This window comes from Dicentrarchus labrax, unplaced genomic scaffold, assembly GCF_905237075.1.
Source record: "Dicentrarchus labrax unplaced genomic scaffold, dlabrax2021, whole genome shotgun sequence".
NCBI lineage: Eukaryota > Metazoa > Chordata > Actinopteri > Moronidae > Dicentrarchus > Dicentrarchus labrax.
Window position 1 is genome coordinate 15,381,980 of NW_026136701.1, and position 23,761 is coordinate 15,405,740.

Consider the following 23,761-nt stretch of genomic DNA (forward strand, 5'->3'; position numbering starts at 1 on the left):
TCCTGTGTGGTGATGTGACTGAAATGTTATGCAACTTTGTGGACTAACGCTGGTGGTTACTGACGCGTCTGGCGCAAAAAAATAAAATAAAACAAATAAAATATGTGATGGAGTTCAGATATTAAACTGCACATTTTACAGCTTCAAACGCCGTTCATGCGTGAATTTCGGATTTCGTCAGCGCTCGGTAATTTCTACCGCTGTAATTCAACGCGGTTACATAACATGAAGAAGCTTCAACGTGACCTGTAGTAGCCCAAGCTTTGGCTGTGGCTGTGGTGCACGAAATCTGATGGGACATCCGGTTTCTTGTAGATTTTAATCACCGCATTTTATACAGTTGTAATAGATCCGGCGATGATGCTCGTGGTGGATAGTCTTCCTTACAAAGCGTGTTGCATCCCCTGTTACCATGGTGACTTGGCATTTTATGCTGACTGAGTCAACAGGATTCAGATCTTTTGCACGCCAGTGTAATTAAGATACACTCTGCAGCCAGCAGATGATTTACCAGAAATCTCTAGAGGATATTTGATGTTTTGTAGCAGTCACAAATGAGCTTTTCTCTTATTAGTCTCATTCACCGGGATCATTTGCCCACATGTGTAATGACTAGGACGACATCACAAGTCCTACGCCGTTCCCTTGATGCAAATGTTCTGAGATAGGGGATGAAACACATATTAGTACTAAGAGCTATTGCAACTTTATAGCGATATCCTTGCCCCAGCATCTCAGCCTGCTGGAGTCACACCCATTCATCCCCTCAGCAAAATGTGTGAGATGAGTACCACGCCTATAGTCTGCTGTGGTGTTTGGATGATGGCCAATTCAATAAGGGATTTAATAGAAGATTAATTGTATGTTTTGGGAAATGATTTGCAGATGGTCCTATTTAGCCTATAGCCTATCTTATATTGTCTTTAGATAACTGGGGTTTTTCTCTATTGAAATCACTGATGTGAAGAACGTGGTTTGAGTGTTTTTTCATTGTTCTGTTGAAAACAAGCTAATAGTGATGCACATTGCAAACATCTTCTGTGGTGCAGTGTGTATGTGTCTGTGTATAGGACTGCAATTACAGATTGTCATAGATGAATCAATCAACATTTTTTAACCATTAACCATTTAACAATTTAGTCTATAAATGTCACAAAAAAGTCCATTGCAATTCCCTAGAGACCAAAGTTACATCTTTAAGTTGCTTTTTTTTGTCCAACCAGCATTTCACCAGAGATTTGCTGACACTTGAAAAGCTGCCAGCAAATCATTTTAATCAACTACTAATCTTACCTCTAATGTGTTTTACTGTATAAGGGCACTAAGCAGAGTCTTTGTTATCTCAAGTAAGCACAGTAGCAGTCCAGACTCTAGAGGTTGGGATCACCGGGTTGTCACTTTAATCGTAAAGTCACTGCAACCTTCTCCAGGGTTGCAGCTCAGTAACCAACCACGTAGCAGCTATATTGACAGCTCCCAGGTGTGCAATGTGAACCAGGGCCCTGCTGGAAAAGAGCAAGGGTGCTCAGTTGTGTTTTCCTGGATGAGTGAATGTTAAATAAAAAAAAAACCCTCCCAGCATGTTTATCTCAGATAAGCCTCTGTATTTCTAGGCTGCTCTTGCCACTGAGTGTTTGGCCTGTGGTGACAAGCTTGTTGTCAATGGCAGGACACTGTCATTTGTCTCTGTGCTCCTTTTTTTGTTTAAATTTCCCTACTCTACGACAAGCTCATACAAAGCATGAGGATGGTACGGGGGCGATTTGTACAACAGCACTGTTGACTCACTTCCACCTGAAGAAGTGGAGCAGGATTTAGCTTGCTTGCTTATTGCCAAGGAAACCAAAAGTCTTGTGGTTGTGTGCCCAGGTGCTTAATAGTGATAAATGACCAGAGCCGCCGAGGATGTGAAACAGGGACTAAGCAATTATCTCTGTGTAGTTCTGGACAAGACAATGGCATTAGTTTCTCTTGAAATGTTTTCAGGGTGATTACAATGGTCTAAAACACAGCCTAATATTCTCCATAGATCATAAAAACAATTACATTTAGCGAACTCTTTTTTTTATCTGAGTAGACACATTTATTGTGGGGCCACTGAAAATGTTATGTGTTCACGTTTCTATCAATGAACTACTGCTTCACAGACAGCAGGAAATGCACTTCAATATCTAACACAGTCCTGTGATAATCAAGACACTGCCAGCCTGGCGTCTGCTTCAATGAGACCGAGTTGTGTAATATCTTTTGATGTGTGGTGAGTTTGAGTGTGTGATCATTTGGAGACGAGTCGAAGGTTCGAAGCCAACTCAACTGTTCAGTGTGTACACAGCTGATGCTTCGCTTTACTACCAGATGCTGAAACTGAGCTTTGTTAGCCCGTACATGGATCAGCTGAATGTGTGTACGGGGAGTCAGTCTCTGCCGCATGTTATAAACAGGGCTTGTTGCAGGCAAATGACAGATACTCTAAGGGCTTCTAATGAAATCAGAGAGCATGTATGAAACATTGTTTTATTGTGTTGACCTGTTTAGCGTCTGTGCTAATCTAATTTGCCCCACAGTTAAATGGCCCTGTACACAGTCACAAAGACGTAATGATATAACGGCATCTGTTACTGTGCAGCTACCAACGGTTGTGTCACCTGTCATAAAACATAAGAGGATGTAGGTGTAGATGGATGGTTGTCCTATTTCACAGGTTTGATTTCAATCTTTACTGCCTCTACACACACACACACACACACACACACACGCGCGCGCACCCACGTTGTCATCTGGACTAGCAGCTGAGAGATTACAGTGTTTGTGGAATTAGAAACATTATTGTTTACCTAAGGATCTTGTCTATGGATTTTTGGCCAAAAGGCAGAGACATGTTCATGTGTATTTGTGTGTACATGTCAATGTGCATGTTTTGTGAGCACCAAGCTTGTATGCATATCGGTCCCTTGTTAGTGTGATCTGCATGTGTTGCCTGCTGACACAGCATCTGTCTCACTAGAAGAGGTTGTCTGCTTGTTTTTATTTTCCCTTCATTCAGCAGCTCAACTACAGCCCCATCTGCTTTCTGTCTACACACTCATGCTACACACAAAAAAACCTCTCCCAATTACAGGAGCTAGCTCTTTTGATTTTCCACTAACAACCTTCTACCAAAGAGACCAGACATCTTTGGGGGTTCTTACGTCTTTGCTCACACACTCAACCTAACCTTTTACTCCAGTCCTTCTTTCTCTGCATTCGACTCCTTTTGGTAATACTCCTTTGTTGTTAATATAACAGACTGACTGTCTGGTCCAATTACAGTTGTGATTTACAGTACAGCTATCTTGTGAATGCTGCACATTCATGCTTTTCCGCAGGAATGTCTACATGACAGAGTTTTTCTCATTTTTGCTTTTTTAATTGTGCTAAAAAAGAGTAAATGAAGCAGTAATCTAGGTAGGTTTTGTTCACTTTTAATGAAGATGTTCTCTAAACAGAACTTGCTTGTAGCCATGCCAGAATTTGGGTACAGCTCATGAATAAGGATCATGCAGCATATTGCAATTTAGAATGCCGCTAATATGTTTTGATATTCATTACGTTGTTTTTTTTAGTGCACCCTGCAACCTCGACACACAGGTCAGCTTGTCCTTACAGGCTTAGGGTCTTCTCAGGTCTGCTCTGGCATATGGGACATTAAACACAGCACACCTACTGTACAGATGTTAATTGTGCCGAACAGCTGGATGATGTGTGCGGTGTAGAGGTGTGGGGACGCCAATGGCTAACGCTCCCACCATAATACCTGGTCGGAATGCAAATAGACAAAGCCCAAAGCCCAGACATGGCTGCATTGCAGTTGTTGGAGAATAGATACTATGGCATAGTTCCCTTGCAAATGTGTATTTGCATTCTTACACATATTCAACATACATACAACAGACTAAAATTTGAACATGTATACAAATGTAGATGTGAGTTCACATGTAAATATGCACATAGATGTAAGGTTGAACACACAGTATTTAGATATGTACAGTACATGCACTCTCTGTCTCACAATTCAGTGTTCAAATCTGGCTCTGTGTTGCAGCCACATTAAGCTAAAAAAAGCTAAACTCAACTCATTCACCACCCACCACTCCCTGCATCTCTCTCTGTCTCTCTCTCTCCCACTGCTGCTGCTCTGTGTTGCAATCCCTGTGTACAGTAAGCACCACTGTCCGAAAGAGTACAATCAATACACACTAGATGCATGGTGGGACGGGACAAATTTCTGCTGCAGAGCCCTGTGTGCCAGCAGGGTTTACCAGAGGATTTAATGTATGTAGGAGAAACGATTCATACAGGCACCGGGAGAGATTTAACTGCAGCCTCTCTAGACAGGACACGTGTGCAAATATTGTTGTATTGTGTCTCACTACTTTGTTAATTATTTATTGATTATTTGCATATACACTCTCATAGAATAAGGTCTAGTCTAGTTGTTGGAATTCAAAAGGCATGCTAAATGGGACTGCAAGGTCAAGAACAAGCAGAATTTTCAATTACCAATTCGAACTGTCAGTCCTTTTTTTCAAAGAGAAAGTGAATTTCAGATTAACTAGTTGGGCTGGCGCCAGTGCAGAGGCTGTTGAATTTGTAATGTTTTTAGCTGTTTGTAGCAACACCAGAGGCTATTAGCAAAAGTGTTTAACAAAGTGGTGATAATTAGTAGCAAGAGATTTATATACATTTTGTGTTTCTGCCTCCCAAACACAAGCACGCGGCACATGGCTGACATTTCAGACCATCATATGATAGACTAACAGCTCTGCATCTCAAAAGACAACCAAGCATCCATCTTCTCTCCTTGGTTGCACACAGGCCTTCTCGTGCTGATGCATCCCGGGTCTGAATAAAACATGAGTGGAAAAATCAGAGCAAAAATAGCAATCTAGGACCCTTACTGGATGCTCCTGCTGCATAAAAGTTCAATCAACCATCAGTGTCACCAGGCCAGAAAACCTGCCCAACCTCTGGAGCAAAATGGTTCAAAGAAAACGACAGGCAGGTGTCTTCTATGAGAGCCTGCAGGAAGCTGCATCTTCCCAGAATCTCTCTCTCTCTCTCTCTGCTTTCTTTTCATCTCTCTGTCTCTCTCTTTCTGCCACACTTACAAGTGTGGGAAAGGCTCCTGGCTGTGATGTGCTTTTCCACACGCCAGCTGAGAAATAACGCCTATTTCAAAAGCCTCCCAAGCTGAAGAAAGCTGCATGATGATGTGCTTATGGGTCATATTTATAGTAAGAGTGGCAGCACATTGGGCAGAGAGGGGTAAAAGATACCACTGCAATCTGAAAGACAGCATTGCCAAGGAACCAATTATGCTGGAGGAGAGAGCTCCGCCTGAATCACTGTTACTCTCTAATGCTGGTTTTACTGAATTTAAAGCAACATGCAATAATTTCAGTTGGGTACAAGGGTATAAAAGTAAAGAGGCAGCACTCTGTTGCCTGAAGAATGGGTGGGTGATATCCCTGATATCTACCGTGATAACAAAATGTATATTCTCCGAGAGATAACATCAAGCAGGTGGGGGGACAAACGATGGGCATCCATTAAGTGGATATGATGAATGTCTACAGAATGGCATTTGTTGCTGGCGTCACCAGTGTAGCTCCCATAGTGCACCAGCTCTTAAGGACATTTCTGCTGAGTAAGAGACTTTACAGAGTCAGAATCCGTTCTACACTGCTGCAAACCTGGGACTCAATTCAATCAAAGCTGCATTGCACCACTCAGCAGTCCTTCAAAATTGAATCCTATTTTAATGATAAAAGTCAGGATACATTTTGGCTCTTATGCTTCGAAACATGGTCAGTATTTCTATTATTTAAATGAGGTGTAAGGAACCGTTTACATTAACAGCTGATGTGTATTATTATACCATATTTGATTAGCTACACCACTCGATCTTTGTCAAACCTCAGTCCATGAGTGATTCTCAAATGTTTTGTCACAATATAAACCACAAATTAATAATATTCCAGCTTCCATTTTGGAAAAGCATTGCCATTCTGTATTTTTAGAATATAAAAATTTCAGGTTCAGCTGTCATTTATCCTTCTTTCAATTTTGCTGTTAAGCAATGTAGAGTAGATATTACTTTTTACGTTATAGTACAAACCTTATTTTGTCATGAAGCTCTTCAGAACAGAGATGTAGCCTGTGTGTATTCTCTGCACAGAACAGTATGGTAAATTATGCCTGCACTTTTCAGACAGTTATGTAAGTCTGTGCAAAAACAGACCAGTAGCCTACAGGATAAATGACTGAGATCTGAAGAGAATAATTCTGTGAAATTAACTGATTGAACCAGGGGACATTTTACTCCTATTCTTTACGGACAGATCCAATGTAGAATTGATTTTGTGATCACATTACATAGTAACAGTGTGATAAAATGTGAAGTTTGAATACTAATTATAAATAAAGTCATGTTCATGTCATAAACTTGACTAAAAATAAACAGCATTCACTCTATTACCTGTATCTATTTAAGGGTGCAATGAGTTAAATACGTATGTCTCTTTAGAAACATTTTGTCGAAAAATGTGTGTTGCTATATAATATATATTCCACACATATGTGCTTTAAAACTAAAACGAAAATCTTGAGACCAAACTTAGTTTTCATTTTTGTTTTACATGACAGTCAAAGCAGATTGAGTTTTATAATTTGTTAGTTTTTTTATGCCTTTATTAAATAATTGCAGTAGAGTTATAACAGGAAATGAGTGGACAGGAATATATGGGGACCGACAAGCGGCTAAGGTCCCTGGCTGGACGCTAACAGTGGCTGCAAAACTCGCCTTATCTAGAGCTAGTGTTTGGTCTATCCATTCTGGACTACTGTAGAAACATGGTGGTTCCACATGGTGGCACACTCCCTTTATAGATAAAAGGCTAATTTTAAGGTAATGAAAACAGCTCTTATTTTCAGGTGATTATACACTAATGAAAACATGCCAATGAATATTATATTCAATTTCTGCCAATAGGGCCTCCTAAATGTTACAAGCTGGACCTTTAACCATGCAGTTTTTATTTTCTCATAGAGGATACTTTGCCGTACCATTGCTGTATCAATAATACCAGACAACATTACAGATTTAAAATCATGGTCGATGGGGAATTATTCTGTAGTAACGCCTGCAATTATGACAGACGTCAGGGCTCATAAGTAACCAGGTAAACTCTTTGATATTACGTGTTATATAATGCTGAGCTACCTGTGCCTGAGACCAGGAGATATAAGTCTTAACTCCAGCAGGAGGCCAGAGGGGACCTAAGCTCTTTAGTTGATAGTCCACTCCATACTGTGGTGTTCATCAAGAGCGAGCAGGACAGATGGAGGTTTCAGTCAAAGAAAAATCAGAGTGTCTCTGCAGACAGCCAGAACATCCCAGAGGCATGGCACAGTCTGCCTACCAGTAAGTGTTGCAGAGCCCACTGAAGATTGCTTTCATTTTGTGGGATTTCTTTTCTTTCGAATTTTACTTGCTTGCTGTCAAGTAGCGATTTTATGAGCATATAACCAACTTTATTACATCAAAATTAGATTTTGTATAGCACATCCTGTCCACAGCCCTTTCCAGACTCTAAATAGGAAAGCATGCAGTGTTCCCTTTCCCCTTATTGCACTGTTCATTAAACAGAACTAAGAGAAATGTCCTTGCATCTCTACTGTGCGGTTATTACAGAGATGTTCATTCCCCCCCCAAAAAAAGCTGCTGTCTGTCACCCTCTATCACCTTGCCTGCAATACTGTTTCTTAATTAGCAGACAAAGTGGAAAAACAGACAAAGTGAAAAATAGAGGGTTCCTCTGTGCTCTGCAGAGACGATGCTCAGTATAGAAATTAGGTCTGATGCTTGAGACAACAGATCTAATGAAAGATTTAACATTAGTTTCATATTTATCCTCTCAAACTTGAGGATTACTATCATACATAACAATTTCTAATATCGAAATGTTCTGTAGTCCAAAAGTCATTTTCATTTTGACAGCTGGACATGCATTCATAGAAATGTGTTGCATCACGCCATTTTATGGGATGTGGTCTATGAAATTAAGAATGACTCAACTTATAGATCCTGCACATGAAACACAGTTGGACTCTGGCTGATGAAACCGGTCCCTGGAGCACCACTGCTCTCTGGTGGAGCAATGCTTTTTCTGCAGCAGTATTGCACAAGGTTATGCAAAAATTACACTTATATCGCTGTGAATGGACAACATAACACAACACAAGCAATGTCAAGACATGATCTATAGTTATGGGAAATTTTGACTGCCATTTTCACACTTTTGGGGCATTTTACAGACTAATCAGTTAAAAATGATCTAATTTTCTCCAACAGATTCTATATGTGAATTCATCAGTAATACTCTACAATATACAATATATGTAATAATAGTGCACTTGGCTGCCTTTACTTCTGCGAGAGCTTGACCACATTGTGCTCTACTTAAGTAGTGTCTGCTGTGCCGATTTAGCTTATTGCTGCACTGGGCATCAGCAGAAGTTCATAATACAGTCTGATTAAAAAATAGAAAATCATGAAACTGTTTATTTCAAAAACTTAAGTCTCTTTAATCAAATTGTTTGCAACACTTTGCAGAAAACAAGAACATACCATTTTTTTGCTGCTACTTCCATGATCAAATCTGGCAATTATTTCTCAATGAATTTAATAGTTTGGTCTATAAACATTAGAAATTAGTGAAAAATGTCTGCCACTGTTTCCCAAAGCGCAAGTGGACATCTATGGAGTGCATGTGTTGTCCAACCACCAGTCCAAACCCAAAGATATTCAGTTTATAATGATACAAAACAATGAAGATAATCCCAAATGTATGGCATTTTGCTTCTAAACTGAGTTTCCCATTCATTTTCTGTTGACAAAACGTTTCAGCTCGACTCCCATCAAAAATAAATGTCTGAACAAAGTTTTAAACAAAATTAATCAAGAAATGCACTATGCATTATGTGTCTCCTGGGTTTATTTAGACATGTCATTAAGCATAACAGATGTTACAGAACTATAGCCCTGGGAGTGTAAGTTTCACCAGTTATTCTATCTTTCTGTGCAATTTTTGTTGGATTGGATGCATACAAAATTATCCAAATTGTGAGTCTTTCTCCTACTTCTATCAGACAGCCTTTTGCTTCTTTTAAATATCAGCACATTTAAGAAAAGACTTTGATTTGACACACTGTTGTTTTTATTGTCACTGAATGAAAATCATTCACAATCAAAATCAAAACGCTGTAGTTTATTTACACGTGTAGCTTAATTATAAAAGTCATCGTACATATTGAGACATAGTTGATGACAGCTTATGGTACATGTATGTACTGTATAAAGTGGTAGAATGTAGTATTTCACATTAACATGGTAAAATACATAGGCTGTTACATGGTGCACAACCAGCATAAAGTTACAGACATGCCTTTTCTCTGTGCTCCCTAAGGCGAGACTTTCTCGTAAATGTTTTGCCACATCTTGGACACGTGAATGGCCGCTCCCCTGTGTGAACCATCATGTGTTTTTTCAGCTCATTGTTTAACCTAAAGGCTTTGCTGCATATCTCGCACACGAACGGCCGCAACCGCATATGTTTGGCTCTATGGTGAGCCATCAAATGCGATTCCCTCTTGTAACACACGCCGCAGTCTTCACACTTGAACGGCCTTTCCTCTGTATGTTGAACCATGTGAAGCTTGAGCTGAGCTGCACTCGGCCAGCCTTTCCCACATGTGTCACAAAGGTACGGCTCTTGCCCTGTGTGTTTGTACAGATGCCATTTAAGGTATGTTTTTTGAAAGAATTTCTTCCCGCACACTGGGCACGGGTAACCACCTGTGTGCCTCACCATATGCGCTCTCAGGTAGTCTTTTGTACTGAACTGTTTCCCACAGTCGGAACAAACGCTAGGCTGCCGTTCTCTGTGCTTTCTCTGGTGCAGGACCAGATGAGCAAGATATTTGAAGCTTTTCCCGCAGGTCTCACAAATGCGCGGTGTCACGCTTGCAGTGTGTACTTTTTCATGATCACTCAGTAGTCCTGGCTTTGTGTAACATTTCTTGCAGACGGCGCACTGGTACAGTTTTTTGTTTTGCTGATGTCGAACCAATTCGCACAACCTCACAAAAGTTCTCTTGCATAAAGGACAGGGGTATGAGCCTCTGACTTTATGTGACTGGGAATAATGTCTTTTCATGAGGACGATTTCTGAAAAGTTCTTCTCGCACATGGTGCACTTGATGGTGCGAGACGTAGCCTGGGAGTCGTATGCGTGGTCTGCGGAGGTTGGAGTTTTTGCTGTTTCTGAACTAGCTTCGGCATGGCTCCCATTGGTATTATCCGCTGGTCGTAAATTACATGCATTGATAACGAAAGGGTTCGTGTTGGTTCTTTTTTTCCTTCGAGGTGCTCTTTTGGAACATTTGTTCTGGTGCTTCTCAAAACTCTTGTAGTAAGTAAAACTCTGGCCACATTCCTGACACGTCAGAGGTGATCTACACAGCTGCATATCCAGCGAGTTGGCAGCTGTATCTGTGATTATCGGGACTTCACCCATACCACTTGAAACTGTATTCTCCTGATTCCTTTTATTTGCGTTACTCAGGGAATTGTCCTGTGAATGCTGGTTTGAAACTCTGCATTTACCTTCCTGGTGTGTCTCACAGTCTTCATAGTTGTCAAAGTCTTTCCCGCAGTAAGGACAAAGGTAAGGACTCTGCTCAGTGTGGGATGTCATGTGCCTCATCAAGTCAGTAGAACAGGTAAATATTTTCCCACATACGGAGCATTGTTTGACACGCCTGCTTCTTTTACGCGTTTGCTCTTGGTGTGAGTCCGGAGATACTGAAGGCCCGGTTCCCGTTTCACTGGTGAGAGACTCTTTGGCCTTGGGAACCGGGTTTAGTTTGGAGTGATGAGCTAAGCTTGTGGAACACTGTGGGTCTGTCTCTGCTTGTTGTTTACTACTGACCACACAAACCCTCTGGTGTTTGTCAAAGTTCTTTGGGTAAGTGAAAACCTTCCCACAAATATGACAAACAAGACTACAGTCATTAGACTGCTCAAAGTTTGGAAGACTGATCAAATTTGATGGGTTATGTGTTGTGACACTTTCTAAAGATGAAAGCTCAGTCTTGCTTCTACAAGCGTTATTCACAATACAAGTCTTTAGTGTAGGGTGTAAATTTATATTTTCAAAAAAACTACTTTGGCTTGCAGACTGACTCATTCTGTTTGTAAAGCAACCACTATGGGTAATCTTGTGCTTCTTTAGTTTGTTAAGGGAACTGAAATCTTGGCCACAAACAAGACACTTGAAGGTTTTGGTTGATGTCCTACTGCCAGTTTTCAAATGGTGAAACGATTTTTTGTCCGCGCCATCATCGTTCGACTCAGTTTCATCAAAAGGTTGAAGTATTACTTCAACAGAAGCTCCCTGGTCTTCAGTCAGATCATCAACATGCTGCTGTCCGTTTCTTTCTACACTGCTAAGCAATTCTGACTGTATCTCCTTTTCTTCTTTATCCTTTTTTGACTCACTGTCAAATAAGTTATCTCTCTGTCCCTCTTGTAAGACACACGTGGATCCAGATTTGACAAGTGTGTCTCCTTTGTCATCGTCCACATGACACGTTGGTAGGTGATAGGACAGGCTGGATAGGATGCAATCATCACCAGAGGAAGATAAAGCTAGACAAGAAAAGTGACAAACACAAATTATTTTCAATAACTAAAATGTAAGAAACATTAATACAAAATACAAGAATTATGTGGAAAATGTAAGTACTACCTTGTGAAGTTTTATGCCCATGATGTCTGTGATGCTGAATGAGTGTATTCAGGGGCTCAGGTTGATTCATGAAGTCTACACACTCTTTTAAGATAGGCGGGGAGAGACTGAGCCAAAGGGAAGTCTGGCAATGGAACAGAACAGTTCAAATCAACTTCTGATATTTTATATTAACTACACACTTGCATCTCAGGAGATATATTGTATAATTTATTTTTTATCATAACAGCAGTCCAGCAAATTTCCTTGTGCACATTTACATCACTTAATTATTTTCAACATTTCCCAGAATGTCTCTCAACATCTCCCAGAGAAGGGAAAAACTAGTGGAAACGGGTCATTGTAAATTCCTCTTCTAGTAACAGCAAATTTATGCATCAGTGTAGATTTGATTACTTAACAAGTTCATAAAGGCAGGAAAAGTAATATAAAACTTATTCCACACACAGTTTTACATGAAGGTTAGAAAACAAATTTTCTTAAAACCCTCCAGCACACACCTACAGTTCGGAATTTTCTACTTATGAGAAGAGCATATCAGGAGTATCAAGTTACAATCAACAGACCAAATAGGATGGAATAACAGTATAAACATTTATTTGTTTCTGTGCTTACTTACAAGCATACGGTTAACATACTGAACATAAATTGTACCCCTGAAACTGTTAAAAATGTTAATTATCCATATATTTTTTTTCTTTATTTGCCCCAGGATTATTGTTTGTCATGTACCTACTTGTTCGAGGTTTGGAACAGGCAGCAGCTTCTGCAGATTGAAGAGGAATTTTCTCATTAGAGCCTGTAAGGCTGAGTCATATTTAGGGCCGAACATTGTTGGGAAGATTTTCTGAAGAATAAAGAGGAAAATATTTTTAAGTATTACGTATTACATTTCACAAAATACTGCCCCTTAAGAAGACATTTAACCAAATAAATGCAAATAATTTTAAAATATGATATAGTACCAAACAGCTCACCTGATAAAAAATTTCCCTCTGGCACTGATCATCCACTAGAGTGAGAACAAGCTTCAGGAAGTTTGTCACTGATGCTTTAACCTCAGAACTGGATGTCTTAAAATAGCAAATAATAAAGCAAATGTAAGTAAAGGCAAATGACACAAAGAGTGATAGATATTTAACAAGAGCACCTACTTCTTCATCCTGGTTTTGAATGTAGGTGTTTATTCTGTTCAGATGAGGCTGGATGGCCTGTGGGCTGGCGAAATCATCATTGCGGCACAACTCTAGCACCAACTGTTGGCATATCAAGAGACAGAACTATTTAGTGAAGGCTGTCAACTAAAGTCACATAAGGAGGTGTGAATTTGAGTCCGTGCATGGGTAGATTGTGATTACATTCACCTGATTTAGCAGTTATCCTTAAAACAAATGATCCTTTCAGTCTGAAGTTAACATTTGCTTGTCTCAAGCACCTTGAGCAGAGCAATGGCTGTATTTACATAAAATTGGTTACTTGAGTTTCCTGCTTTTGTGTTGATGCACGTACATGTAATAACATGGTACGAAACAGTTAAGTGCAAGGTTTATCCAGAGTATGAGATACCTGGTTGAATTAGCTGGCTTATTCTAAAGTATACACTGTACATCTTCCCCCTTTCACAGCCAGCATAAACTCAAACTTGCAGTGTAATGATGTCGTTAGGGATGTCATGAGAAGCGACACTTCGGTACCAAGTCGATGCCAAAGTACTGAAAATGTGACATACTCGTTTTTCTACAGTACTGTAGGAACTGCGGATTCAATTCTTCCCCACCTGACAGGGCACTTCCTGTCAAAGTCCTGCACAAGGTTGGTTACCCGCAAATATGTTGAGTAATGAGGAAGAAATATATTTTTATGTAAATTCATGGGTTTGGGCATAAGTAAAAAATCTATTAAATTGGGTGGACAGCAGGTGAGATCAAAAATGTGTTGTTTTTTTTCTGGAGCAATCAGAAATGAAATAACTGTGCAAGCTGTTTTCAACATTTAAAACCGGTTTTAAAAAAGGGTAAAAGTAGCAATCCTACAATTGTTTTCATTATAAAAGTAGACTATAATAAGCTTAATGTAAAAAGTAAAAATGCCTCTTGTGCAGAATATTTTTATTACATATATTTAATACATTTTTTATCATTACCGATGCATAATTTTCAGCATTTCTTGCTATGCTTGGTGGAGGAGGAATTATTATTAGTATAGCATAGTTTAAGCAAGAGCATAGTTAACATTTCACCATATTTTATAAAATTAAAAATAAATGTTTTATTCAGTTATCTTTTTCTGCAGTATCTCTCTAGTGTCAAATAAAATGTGGTGGAGTAAAAAGTGCAATATTTCCCTTTAAAATGTAGTGGAGTGGAAGTATAAAGTAGCAGAAAGAAAGTACTCAAGTAAAGAACCTCAAAGTTGTAATAATACTTGAGTAAATGCACTAAATTACATTCCACCCCTGCAGCACCTCATCTCTCATATCTGTAGCATATTGAACCCTCCAGGTAGTACCAGCAGCATTACAGAATAACCAATGCATCTAGCCTCTTATTCCTACCTTTGCACGTAGACCCATAACTAGTTGGACTCTCTCTGTGTCTGTGAGCAGTTCAGGGACCGTTTCCAACACTGTGCTAACGAACTCCTCCAGCAGACCGTAATACATCACAGCTCCCTGCTTCACTATCTCCCACAGAGCTGCAGACACAAGCTGCAGAGGCGGGACGATAAGACGGAGAGAGGAAAGGGGAAGGGAACCTGAAGGAACAAATGTTAGAACTGTGAGGTAACAGCACAGGAGACGACTGTTTTGAAGGGGGGAAATAAGCGACACATTTATTGCAGCGCTACAATATTCCGCACCGTTTTCCGTTAGCATTAGCCTTTAAGTTACCGCAAAACATCACTTTCTAACACTATCTTTTTTATCTAGCGTTAGGGCAAAATGCGGACTGAATCGAGGTAAGTTTAGTTGAGTGTTAAACACTCACCATGGTCCGTTAATATCTTGCTCATTTTGGCGTTATGAACATCACATTTTACGTCTGAAGGTGGAAATTTGCTAACATTGCAGCATATGATAACGTCTGAATGTGGAACATGGAAGCCACGTCCGACGCATCCGCATCTTCTCTTTGGGAAGTTGACACACTACGTCATTACGTACAGACGTGCAAGGCAGAATCAGAATCAAGAATAATCTGTATAATATAGAATATAATATATATATATATATATATTCAGAATATATATCTTAATGCCTCTGGTGCACACATTCAAGGAATTTGACTCCGGTTTTACGTTGCTCTTAATGCACATACTCAGAAAAGGCATGAATAAACAGGTTCAACAAAATAGACATAAACTACTATGTACAGTTCTACATAGCCCATAGATATATATAAACACACAATAACGTTTGTAGACACTCCACAATGGTGCAAAGTGCAAAGGATGCTGGCTGGTGTCTTTCTGTACATGAGGTTCAGAAGTTCACTTCATAAGATTTTTTTTTTCTCATAATAATATTCCTGGCATTTAGAAAGCTCAAAGGGCATTGTGAATGACACGTATTCGTTTTTGTGATTAAAGAGACAAATAAGCAGCGGATAATTTCTAATTCACTCAATCATTGTTCATTGTTGAGTGTGCTGTGAAGTTATTAAGTAGACTACTAAATTACCCCACTAGGTGGCGGCATTGTTATACGGGATAAGTTTCTGAAGTAGAGTTGCCTCCTTCACCTGGCACTGCGACAACCCAGTATTTTGTATGCTTTTAGGCACTTGTGTAGTATCTCATAATATGAATACCGTGCAAAATGTGATAGCATCATATAATGTGATAAAGGTCTTATAATGTAAACTTTTTACACAATATCAATACATGCTGGTGATTACATTATCAGAATCAGCTTTATTGCCCAAGCATGTGTATGCCCTACACGTACAACGAATCTGACACCGGTTTTTACATTGCTCTCAATGCACTTACACATAGAATTAGAATAGAAACAGACATAGAGCTAAAAACAAAGACAAGTAGATGAGGAATAGGTATATAGGCAACAATGACCAACAACAACAATGTATATATGCAAGTCAAGTGTTACGTAGATGACATGGTTTTATTGGCTTTGGAAAACCAAATGATCACATGTACACTTTTGTCCATTTTTCTCAATTGTGTTCACATATCTTTACTTTCTTACTTTAGAAACAATAAGAGATGCTCTATATGAAAATGTTGATAGTATACTGGTTATCCATTAGAAACTGAAATTATCAAACTACACAAAAGTATTCACTTATTTTTAGGAAATCAAAATTCTTCAAGTACATATCACGCAAGTTATCAGGTACAACCTGTTAACTTGCCCTTTTGTAATTGTCAGTGTACCCAGCAGTACAGAAAACATATTGAGACAGGGCAAGACAACCAGGAGGAAAAGGGGAAAAGACAGGCAGGAGTGGATTATAACAAGATGAGAAGCGAGCAGTCATCTGTTTACAGTTTTCTGGAACTGTAGTTGCAAGCATCTTACCACAGTCCCTGACAGTCTGTGACAGTACTCTGTGAACATTTCTGTTGGCTTCAGTGGCTGAGCAGAATTATATTCACAGTGACTATTAATGTCAAGAGGGAAAGTTGTCGACACAAACAACTTTCTATAAAACCAAGTGGATACATTTCTATCTCAGTTTGACATTTGTCTGTCTCTTGCTCTGTGTTTGATTTCTTTTTCAAATGAATACATTGAATACATCTCTGTTTCCCTCCTGAAGTGTTGCAGTCTATGGACTTTACATAATCATGTCACATTACTCTGCTGCCTGTCAAGCAGAAGACTGAGCTTAAAGCTGAAGGTGGAGCCAAGAACTGCATAAAAAAAAACAAATTGTGAGGAATCATTCTCCTCACAGATTATAATTGCGTAACTGTCATTCACGTTTCCCTACAGCAAATTGAGAAAAGGCAAAGGCACTGCACTTGTATAATTAATTCCCTTTTAGATTGTGTCAAAGAAAATGTGGTACTTTGTGTCTGTGTGTAACTATGGGAGAGTAAGACAGATAATAATGCAGAGAGAGAATGACAGATGGGAAGAGACAGAGAGATACACGGAGAATAGGAACAGCAGATTTGTAGTGACAGGCTGCTCAGTCGGAAGTTGTAAGATTGTTTAGCCTAAAACCTGCACCGCATCCATGGAAACCAGCTCAAACCAGAATCCAAAATATTAAAGGAAGATCATTATTAACTCTCTTTCAAGTAAAATCTCACTATGTTACAGTTTAATTTGAATTAATTTGAGTAGAATCCATGCTTTCCCTGCTTTTCAGTGGTACATAAGAACTAACATTTACTGAGGCTTCATGGCAGCAACACTACGAGACAACATGTCCATCATGTGAGTCAGAGAGGATTGGCAAATACTTCTTAGCTGCTTTGGGTGAGCTTACTGTGTCAGTTTAAGTTTATTGTGTGTCAGGTAAGTTGTCAACCACAGGAACATTTATTTTGTTTTTGATCACAGGATTTGTGCTGAATTAGTCACACAAAAAATGCAATGACACAAACTTAAAACCAACTTTTTCTGAGGAAGAAAGAGTGTTAATAATAATGTTTAAGTTAAAGCTTGAAATTTAAATCCAAATAGATCAACAGCAACAATATCTACACAAATTTTCTAAAGTTAAAAGTGTATTAAATACATTTTACTCTTATGCATTAACCGAAGTGATGTGCCAGAGCGCTGATCAGCGCTGCCTGACACAGTTGTTACATAACCACATTGCCATGTGAGCATTCTTCCTTGCAGGTGACAAATGACCTGTCTTGTAGCTTTAATTATCAGATTTTTTGTAAAAATAATTTCATAGGAAAGTGAGGCCAAAGTGGCGTTTTAGGGCTGCCTTGGTAGCTCACCTGGTTGAACGCGCGCCTCGTGTACACAGGCTGAGTCCTTGCTGCAAAGAAAAAAAACAGACATACAGATACAGAATAAGGGTCATACTTTTCTGTGGTACCTCATGCATGGCAGACTTTTGCTCCTTTATCCATTAACCTATCCATTGGAAAATGTTTTTCATAGGTCATTCTCGCTGGTTTCCTAAACTTTGAAAGCATAATGAATGCAAGGGAGTGAGACTTTACAGCAAAAAGAGGCAACTGAGGGCAGCTGCTGCATTGCACCGTGGTGGGAGTAAATCAAGTGCCTCTGTCCCTCATTTCAGAGAAGGCTTTGATGTCACTGGAATAAGCTGCTGCTCACTGAAGAAGCATCAAAGATACTCACCCCCAACCCACGACCATTACTGTTCTGGAGGAAACGTGATTGGAAATGCCGTGGGGTCTGTTATCTTTTCCATGATTAACGCCTCATTAACTGGCCATTAATGTTATCAATTACCCCAAAATGTGCTCAGTAACTTCAGGGATCAAGCAAGTGGCTATTTGGAATTTGTGATGTAAAGAAAGAATATTTAATGCTTATTACTTTAGGCTGAACTCTCTCATTTGAAGTACTGAGCTTTCTGATCACTGATTACGGTCCCTTTGCTGTGTTTCTTTTCTTTGATTTTAATTCTCTGAGTTCTTGTCTGTTATTATCCCCGAATTAGATGGATGTCATCATTTTTGCATTCACTACAGTTGTCCCTTGCACTTAAAACTGACTTTTTAAATCTAATATAGTACTTTAGCCTTTGTAATCAGTTTTGCATCATTAAGAAGGTGGATAAACCTGGTGGACATATCCTTAATGTATCACCCATTGATGTTATTTGTGGATAATGTTGAATTCATTGATGCACATACCTGTGTGTGTATATGAGCTACCAGACGGTCATTGTTTCTTCTGTTTCATATGCTCGTATTTCACACAAAAGTGTAGCGTGGGATTTAATGTGCATTCCTGGAGATGATTAATATATAGTGTCATAGTCTACGTGTCCATTAGAAGGTGTATTATGCCATGTTACTTAAAGAGGGAACCCTAAAACTATAGGACACCCCATAGATCTCTCAGCTGTTTACTTGAAACGAAAGCAGTTTTTCAGATAAACTTACAATCAACTTATCTATATGTCTGTTCAAGGGCTTTAAATAGCACAGGGAGCATTCACTTAACAGCGGATACAAGAGGAACCTGCTCCCTTTCAGACATAGAATTCTCCACTATTGGCAGCAACTCAAAAAGGGCTCCATTTTAGGTCCACTCCCCTTCATTTTATTGGTTGCCAAGACCCAGTACTACAATGATCTGTATAAGGAAATAATTTGCATTTAACCATTTTCACTTTTTGGGGGATTTGCCAAGTTGTCTAGCTCTATTTATCTCTGTTCCATTTTTTTAACGTTCTTATATGTGCAGAGTTTGACACTAGAAGGATGTTTTAACATGAAAGTGGAGTTTCTTTGTGTTCATTGAACATCTGTTTTTTCAGGGGTGATCTTATGAGCATGATTTGTCACATCACAAATAGTTTGGAAATGAAACCTGGCCCACTATGCAACTTATATAAGTGTATTTTAGAAACCTGAAGCTGCCAGTGCACATAAAATGTGGAGACATCTTGTATCCAGCAGGAAAAAATTAGAGATGAACCCAGTTTGCATATTCATAGATTCTGGGATTGTTAATGAGGTAGAAGGAGTAGATGTCTTTTTAACGATTTTAATGAGGAAATTATACTTTTTTTTGCAGAGAAAACATATCACACACACATTATTGTTGCAAGCAGACTATTTGTGTATGTCTGAATACATGTCTGTAGGGGATGTTTTAAGATTAGATTAATTATTAAAGCTCTTCCGACTAAATAATAGCCTATGGTGATTATTATTTATTAGTGGTGGGTTTTAGTTGCTGTTGCAATGTTTTTAAATACAGAGAGGGTCTATCATATAATGCAACTTGCAAAAAAAACAAACTGTTATTGGAATCCTATTATCGGAGGAGCAACTTTTCCTCCGTCCACACTGGCCTATTAGAGGAGCGCACCGTGCAGCCAATCACAGGCCCTCACTGCTCAGCTCCACTAATCGTGGATTAGCTACAACCGACTGCAGTCTACAGCTCTGGGAGGGAGAGGTAGTCGCTGCCATTCACTACTCACCCTCTATTTTATTATTAGCTCACTTGGATCTGGCAGCGGGGACTCTTGCATTGCGCAACCGAGTAGCTGCACATATTGGGATCTCAGGTAAAGGTGCGGGGGATACAGCACAAAAAAAAAAAAAAAAAAAGAAGCGGCTGGTTTTTTGGGGGTCGATGGAAGCTGCTAACGTAGGACAGGTAGGACTCATTTGATGGGGCCTTTAATTTAAAAAAAAAAAAACCACACCGTCCTAACGCCGCGCACCAAAGCGCCGCTCTCGTTTTTCGCGTCCCCGATGTTCAAGACGGCCAATTACCCGACTGTGGATCCTGCGCCCACCATCATGCACGGCACTTGGTTTACCACGGGGTGCCGAGAAAACACGCCCGTGGCGGTGGAGAAACCCAAGAAAAAGGCGTTCAGCCTGGTCAAAATCATGTCCCTCAGCAACAAGAAAGGGCACGGCCAGCATCCGCACCACCACAACAACAACATGCCCTTTACGATCCACTGTCACATCGGGAAAGAGATCAAGCACATTTGCAGCAATTGCAGTCGCGGGAACGACACACAGGACGGTGAGTAGGCTCAGCCTCGTGTGGTTTCGCCCCATAGTAGCCCTGCGGTACCGCCATCCAGGATACTCCTCTCATTATCCGCCGATTGCCATGCCTCTGGGCTCCTTTAGTGCGCTTGACAACCAGACCCAGGCGCTCCATCATTCAATGTGCTCTGCGTCTCCTTCGTGTGTCTGTGCTTGTGCGGGGGTATTCTGTAGTCTTAATTTTTAAGTGGGTCAACGTATACCTTTTTTTTTTCTTTTAAAACACTACACGACAGTGATTCACTGTTGCTGTTGTGGAAACTGCCTCTGACTGGATCAGAACTTCCTCCTACAGGGTTGGGCTCTGACTTGGATTGCTACTTGTCGGTTTGCGTCACGAATATATATATGTGTGTATATATATATATATATGTGTGTGTGTTTATATTATATATATATATATGTATATATATATATATATATATATATATATATATATATATGAATTTGTATTATTATGTGGGAAGCTTAGCCTGAGTATTTATTTAATTGACCCATTCATCCTATAGGTGTCATTCAAATGGCATGGAAGTGTGCAGGCTGTTTGCACAAAGCCATTTCTAGTTCAGTGTCATTACATCATCACTCAGCCATCTTGGTATGCAAACAAGTGTTTTTAATTAAAAGCAGCCACATCAGTGTGGTGTGTTACAGTAGTGGAGAATGTAGGTTATATATGCAACACAGTGAAGATGGGATTTAAATGCTATTGTGCCCCAGATGTCATGTAAATGATCACCTGCCCTGAAAAGACCACATTGTAATCACTCTGTTGGGACACTTGGAAGACCCATTTCTCCTTTTTACTTTGCAGATTGAGCCCCCGTCTCTCTGCCAGGCAAGATTGTAATTAATTAATTAATTAAATCATCAAGACATTCTTGTGGGTTTCTACCTTGAAATGGACCTGTAAAAAACAGTGAATAGTATTTGAGGAATACAAACAGACACACCCACCTTTTGGGTAGAGCATAAACAGAGGGTTCATCTTCACAGGATGCACCAAAAAAAGAATGCTTTTTTTTTTTGGTCCATATAGTATATTATTTCAGGAATGTAGAATATGTGTAATATATAAAGAAGTGTTTCAGTTGTAAGCACTTATTTTATTGAACTAAAAGTGTCAATTTAATCTGTCTATCATACATGCAATAGTGCTGGGTCCTACTTGGTTGTTGGATGTTACTCTGCTTAGATTTGCTTCTTTGTCTTCCTGTCTCTATCAAGTTTTTGGACCTCCTAATGAAGTAATTTGAATCTCTACTGGATTCGATTAGCATTGACTGTAGAGCCTATTTATAGAGTGGTGTGGTGTCAGTATTGCTAAGATGGTCGGCTCTGAGGCACCAGAGCATTCAAGTGAGTGTCTGTGGCACTGATTTTTACTGCATTACTGTCACATTATTCATCCTGCTGTCCATTTGCCTTGGGGAGGTGACTGGCCTGCAAAGTAATATGTCGAGTTGGCAAAACATGAATGTGGTCTAATTATTTAAAAACAAGCAACCAGCACATTTCCTGACAGCATGTCATGAGTGATGATCTGATGCAATGTGGTGACACTGACAACTGACACGACACGCTGTGCTAGAGGTCACCTCACACATACGGACTGTAGTCGGACCAGTCATGAGAACAGGCTTTTTTTTGCTTGTCTTGTTCAATTAGTGTTGTATGTTCATACTTAAAGGGTTTTTTTTTTTTTTGTACTTTGTAGCAAAACTACTATTTAAATATGTGTCCCACCTTTAAAGGCAGTCATTGGTATCCATTCTTGTGTCTGGTTTCATTGTTGTCAAAGTTGGGTTGTCATTGATCCCAAGAAGCCAAAAAACTGTGAGTGCTGTTTATAAGTTAGGTGAGAAAATTAGTTTTAGTAAATACCTTGCTGGTCCACTGCTCCAGTCATATGTTTTCATTCAGCTGTTTGAGTCGGGGCATGTTATTTCATTTCTACGGCTTTTGAACTACTTTTAATGTCAGTTAGTTTTGCAGTAAGAACATTAAACGGCAGAGTAGAGAAACGGTTCCATGTGTAAAGGCACATCATAGTTTATTTGCTGCCAGCATTGTTCACAGTTATTAGATCTGTTCACAAGCTGCTGAGCGTGTTTTGAGCCAGAGATTTCAGTTTGAATACCTCTTCATGATCACACCCCTGGAGCTAAAACCTTAGATTTTCATCATCACATGAGCACAGCTTGTGTGTGTGCCCTGGTGTCTATTTTTTTTTTTTTTTTTTTATGTAAGTGGAGCCGGTTGTAGCCCTGAATTACAACATCTTTCAAACAAAGCATGTACTCACCTTTTCATTTAATGGTTTGTTAGAATAAAATGCTTAACATTTGCTTTTGATCTCCAATGGTACGTAAAAGTGTAAAAAGCCGGGCCTTGTGAATATTTTATGAGGAGTAGAAAGATTTCCCCTTAATGAGGTGCTTATCAGTCTCTTTAGTGTGTTTTGGCAAGCTAATGCCAACCTCTCAGTGTGATGCAGCCTCAAACTGTTTAGACTCTGAGCGTATCCTGCGTAATTCTATCTGATATGCAGGTTTGTTTATCCTCTCCCAACCTCATCCAGTTACGAGGGAATTCAGGAGGCCACTTGGCAAAGATCCCTGCTGCTTGGGTTTTTGTAAGCAAACATGTCTGCTGCATTCACAGCTAGCTCTCCCTGCATGATTACCAGAATATCACCACCTCTGCATCCTCACCTAAACTAGACCCTGTTTTTTTTTTTTATTTTATTGTAATTTTAAAATTTTTTTTGTTCCCTTACAGCTGAGGAAGTAGAGAGGCTGGCCGCCATGCGTTCTGAGTCCTTGATCTCAGGCACCCACACTCCACCCATCCGTCGTCGGAGCAAGTTTGCCACTCTGGGACGCCTCCTCAAGCCCTGGAAATGGAGGAAGAAGAAGAGTGAGAAGTTCAAGCAGACCTCTGCTGGTACATGACTCTTTATTTCCTTAATTCTACAGTATGTTAATATATGCAGAAAAAAGACATGCATTGTGTTATGAACAACCATGCTTCCCGTTATCATGTACCATGTCTGGTTGTGGAAAGAAATTCAGTGTATATCCTTTTGACCAAAAGAAAAATTATTAAGTCTCCAGGGTGATTGCAAATGCAGAAATTGATTCGCCAAAAGTGCAGCGTTGGAGTTTCATGTTTTGAGGTCTCTTTTAGAGTTTCTTTGATCTCGCAGC

The 23,761-nt window shown here is 39.6% G+C and overlaps 2 protein-coding genes across 8 annotated transcripts in view; one reads left to right on the forward strand and one right to left on the reverse strand.

The window, feature by feature from the left end:
• The window catches only part of LOC127367486 (phosphatase and actin regulator 1-like), a 46,592-nt gene that overhangs the window by 478 nt on the left and 22,353 nt on the right, over window positions 1-23,761 (forward strand). For 2 of the 5 annotated variants that reach the window (XM_051407383.1, XM_051407386.1), the window contains exons 1-2: window positions 19,906-20,526; window positions 23,334-23,498. In XM_051407383.1, coding sequence (XP_051263343.1) covers window positions 20,244-20,526; window positions 23,334-23,498 — 448 coding nt within the window. In that variant the 5' untranslated portion in view covers window positions 19,906-20,243. Of the gene's footprint in view, window positions 1-19,905; window positions 20,527-23,333; window positions 23,499-23,761 lie in introns of those variants that run through there. The other 3 variants (XM_051407395.1, XM_051407411.1, XM_051407402.1) reach the window with 2 other exon arrangements.
• On the reverse strand, window positions 9,016-15,010 carry LOC127367456 (zinc finger protein 665-like). Of its 3 annotated transcripts, none has more exons than XM_051407348.1 (7): window positions 14,837-15,010; window positions 14,404-14,603; window positions 13,004-13,105; window positions 12,827-12,922; window positions 12,582-12,696; window positions 11,850-11,973; window positions 9,016-11,749 (listed from the first exon to the last, which is right to left on the reverse strand). In XM_051407348.1, exons 1-6 carry the CDS (start codon window positions 14,859-14,861, stop codon window positions 11,906-11,908), a joined length of 606 nt encoding a protein of 201 aa, XP_051263308.1. In that variant the 5' UTR covers window positions 14,862-15,010; the 3' UTR covers window positions 9,016-11,749; window positions 11,850-11,905. The 3 variants fall into 3 exon arrangements, with proteins under 3 accessions (XP_051263308.1, XP_051263302.1, XP_051263294.1); XM_051407342.1 differs by having other exon boundaries at window positions 12,586-12,615; window positions 14,837-14,997; XM_051407334.1 differs by having other exon boundaries at window positions 12,586-12,696; window positions 14,837-14,997.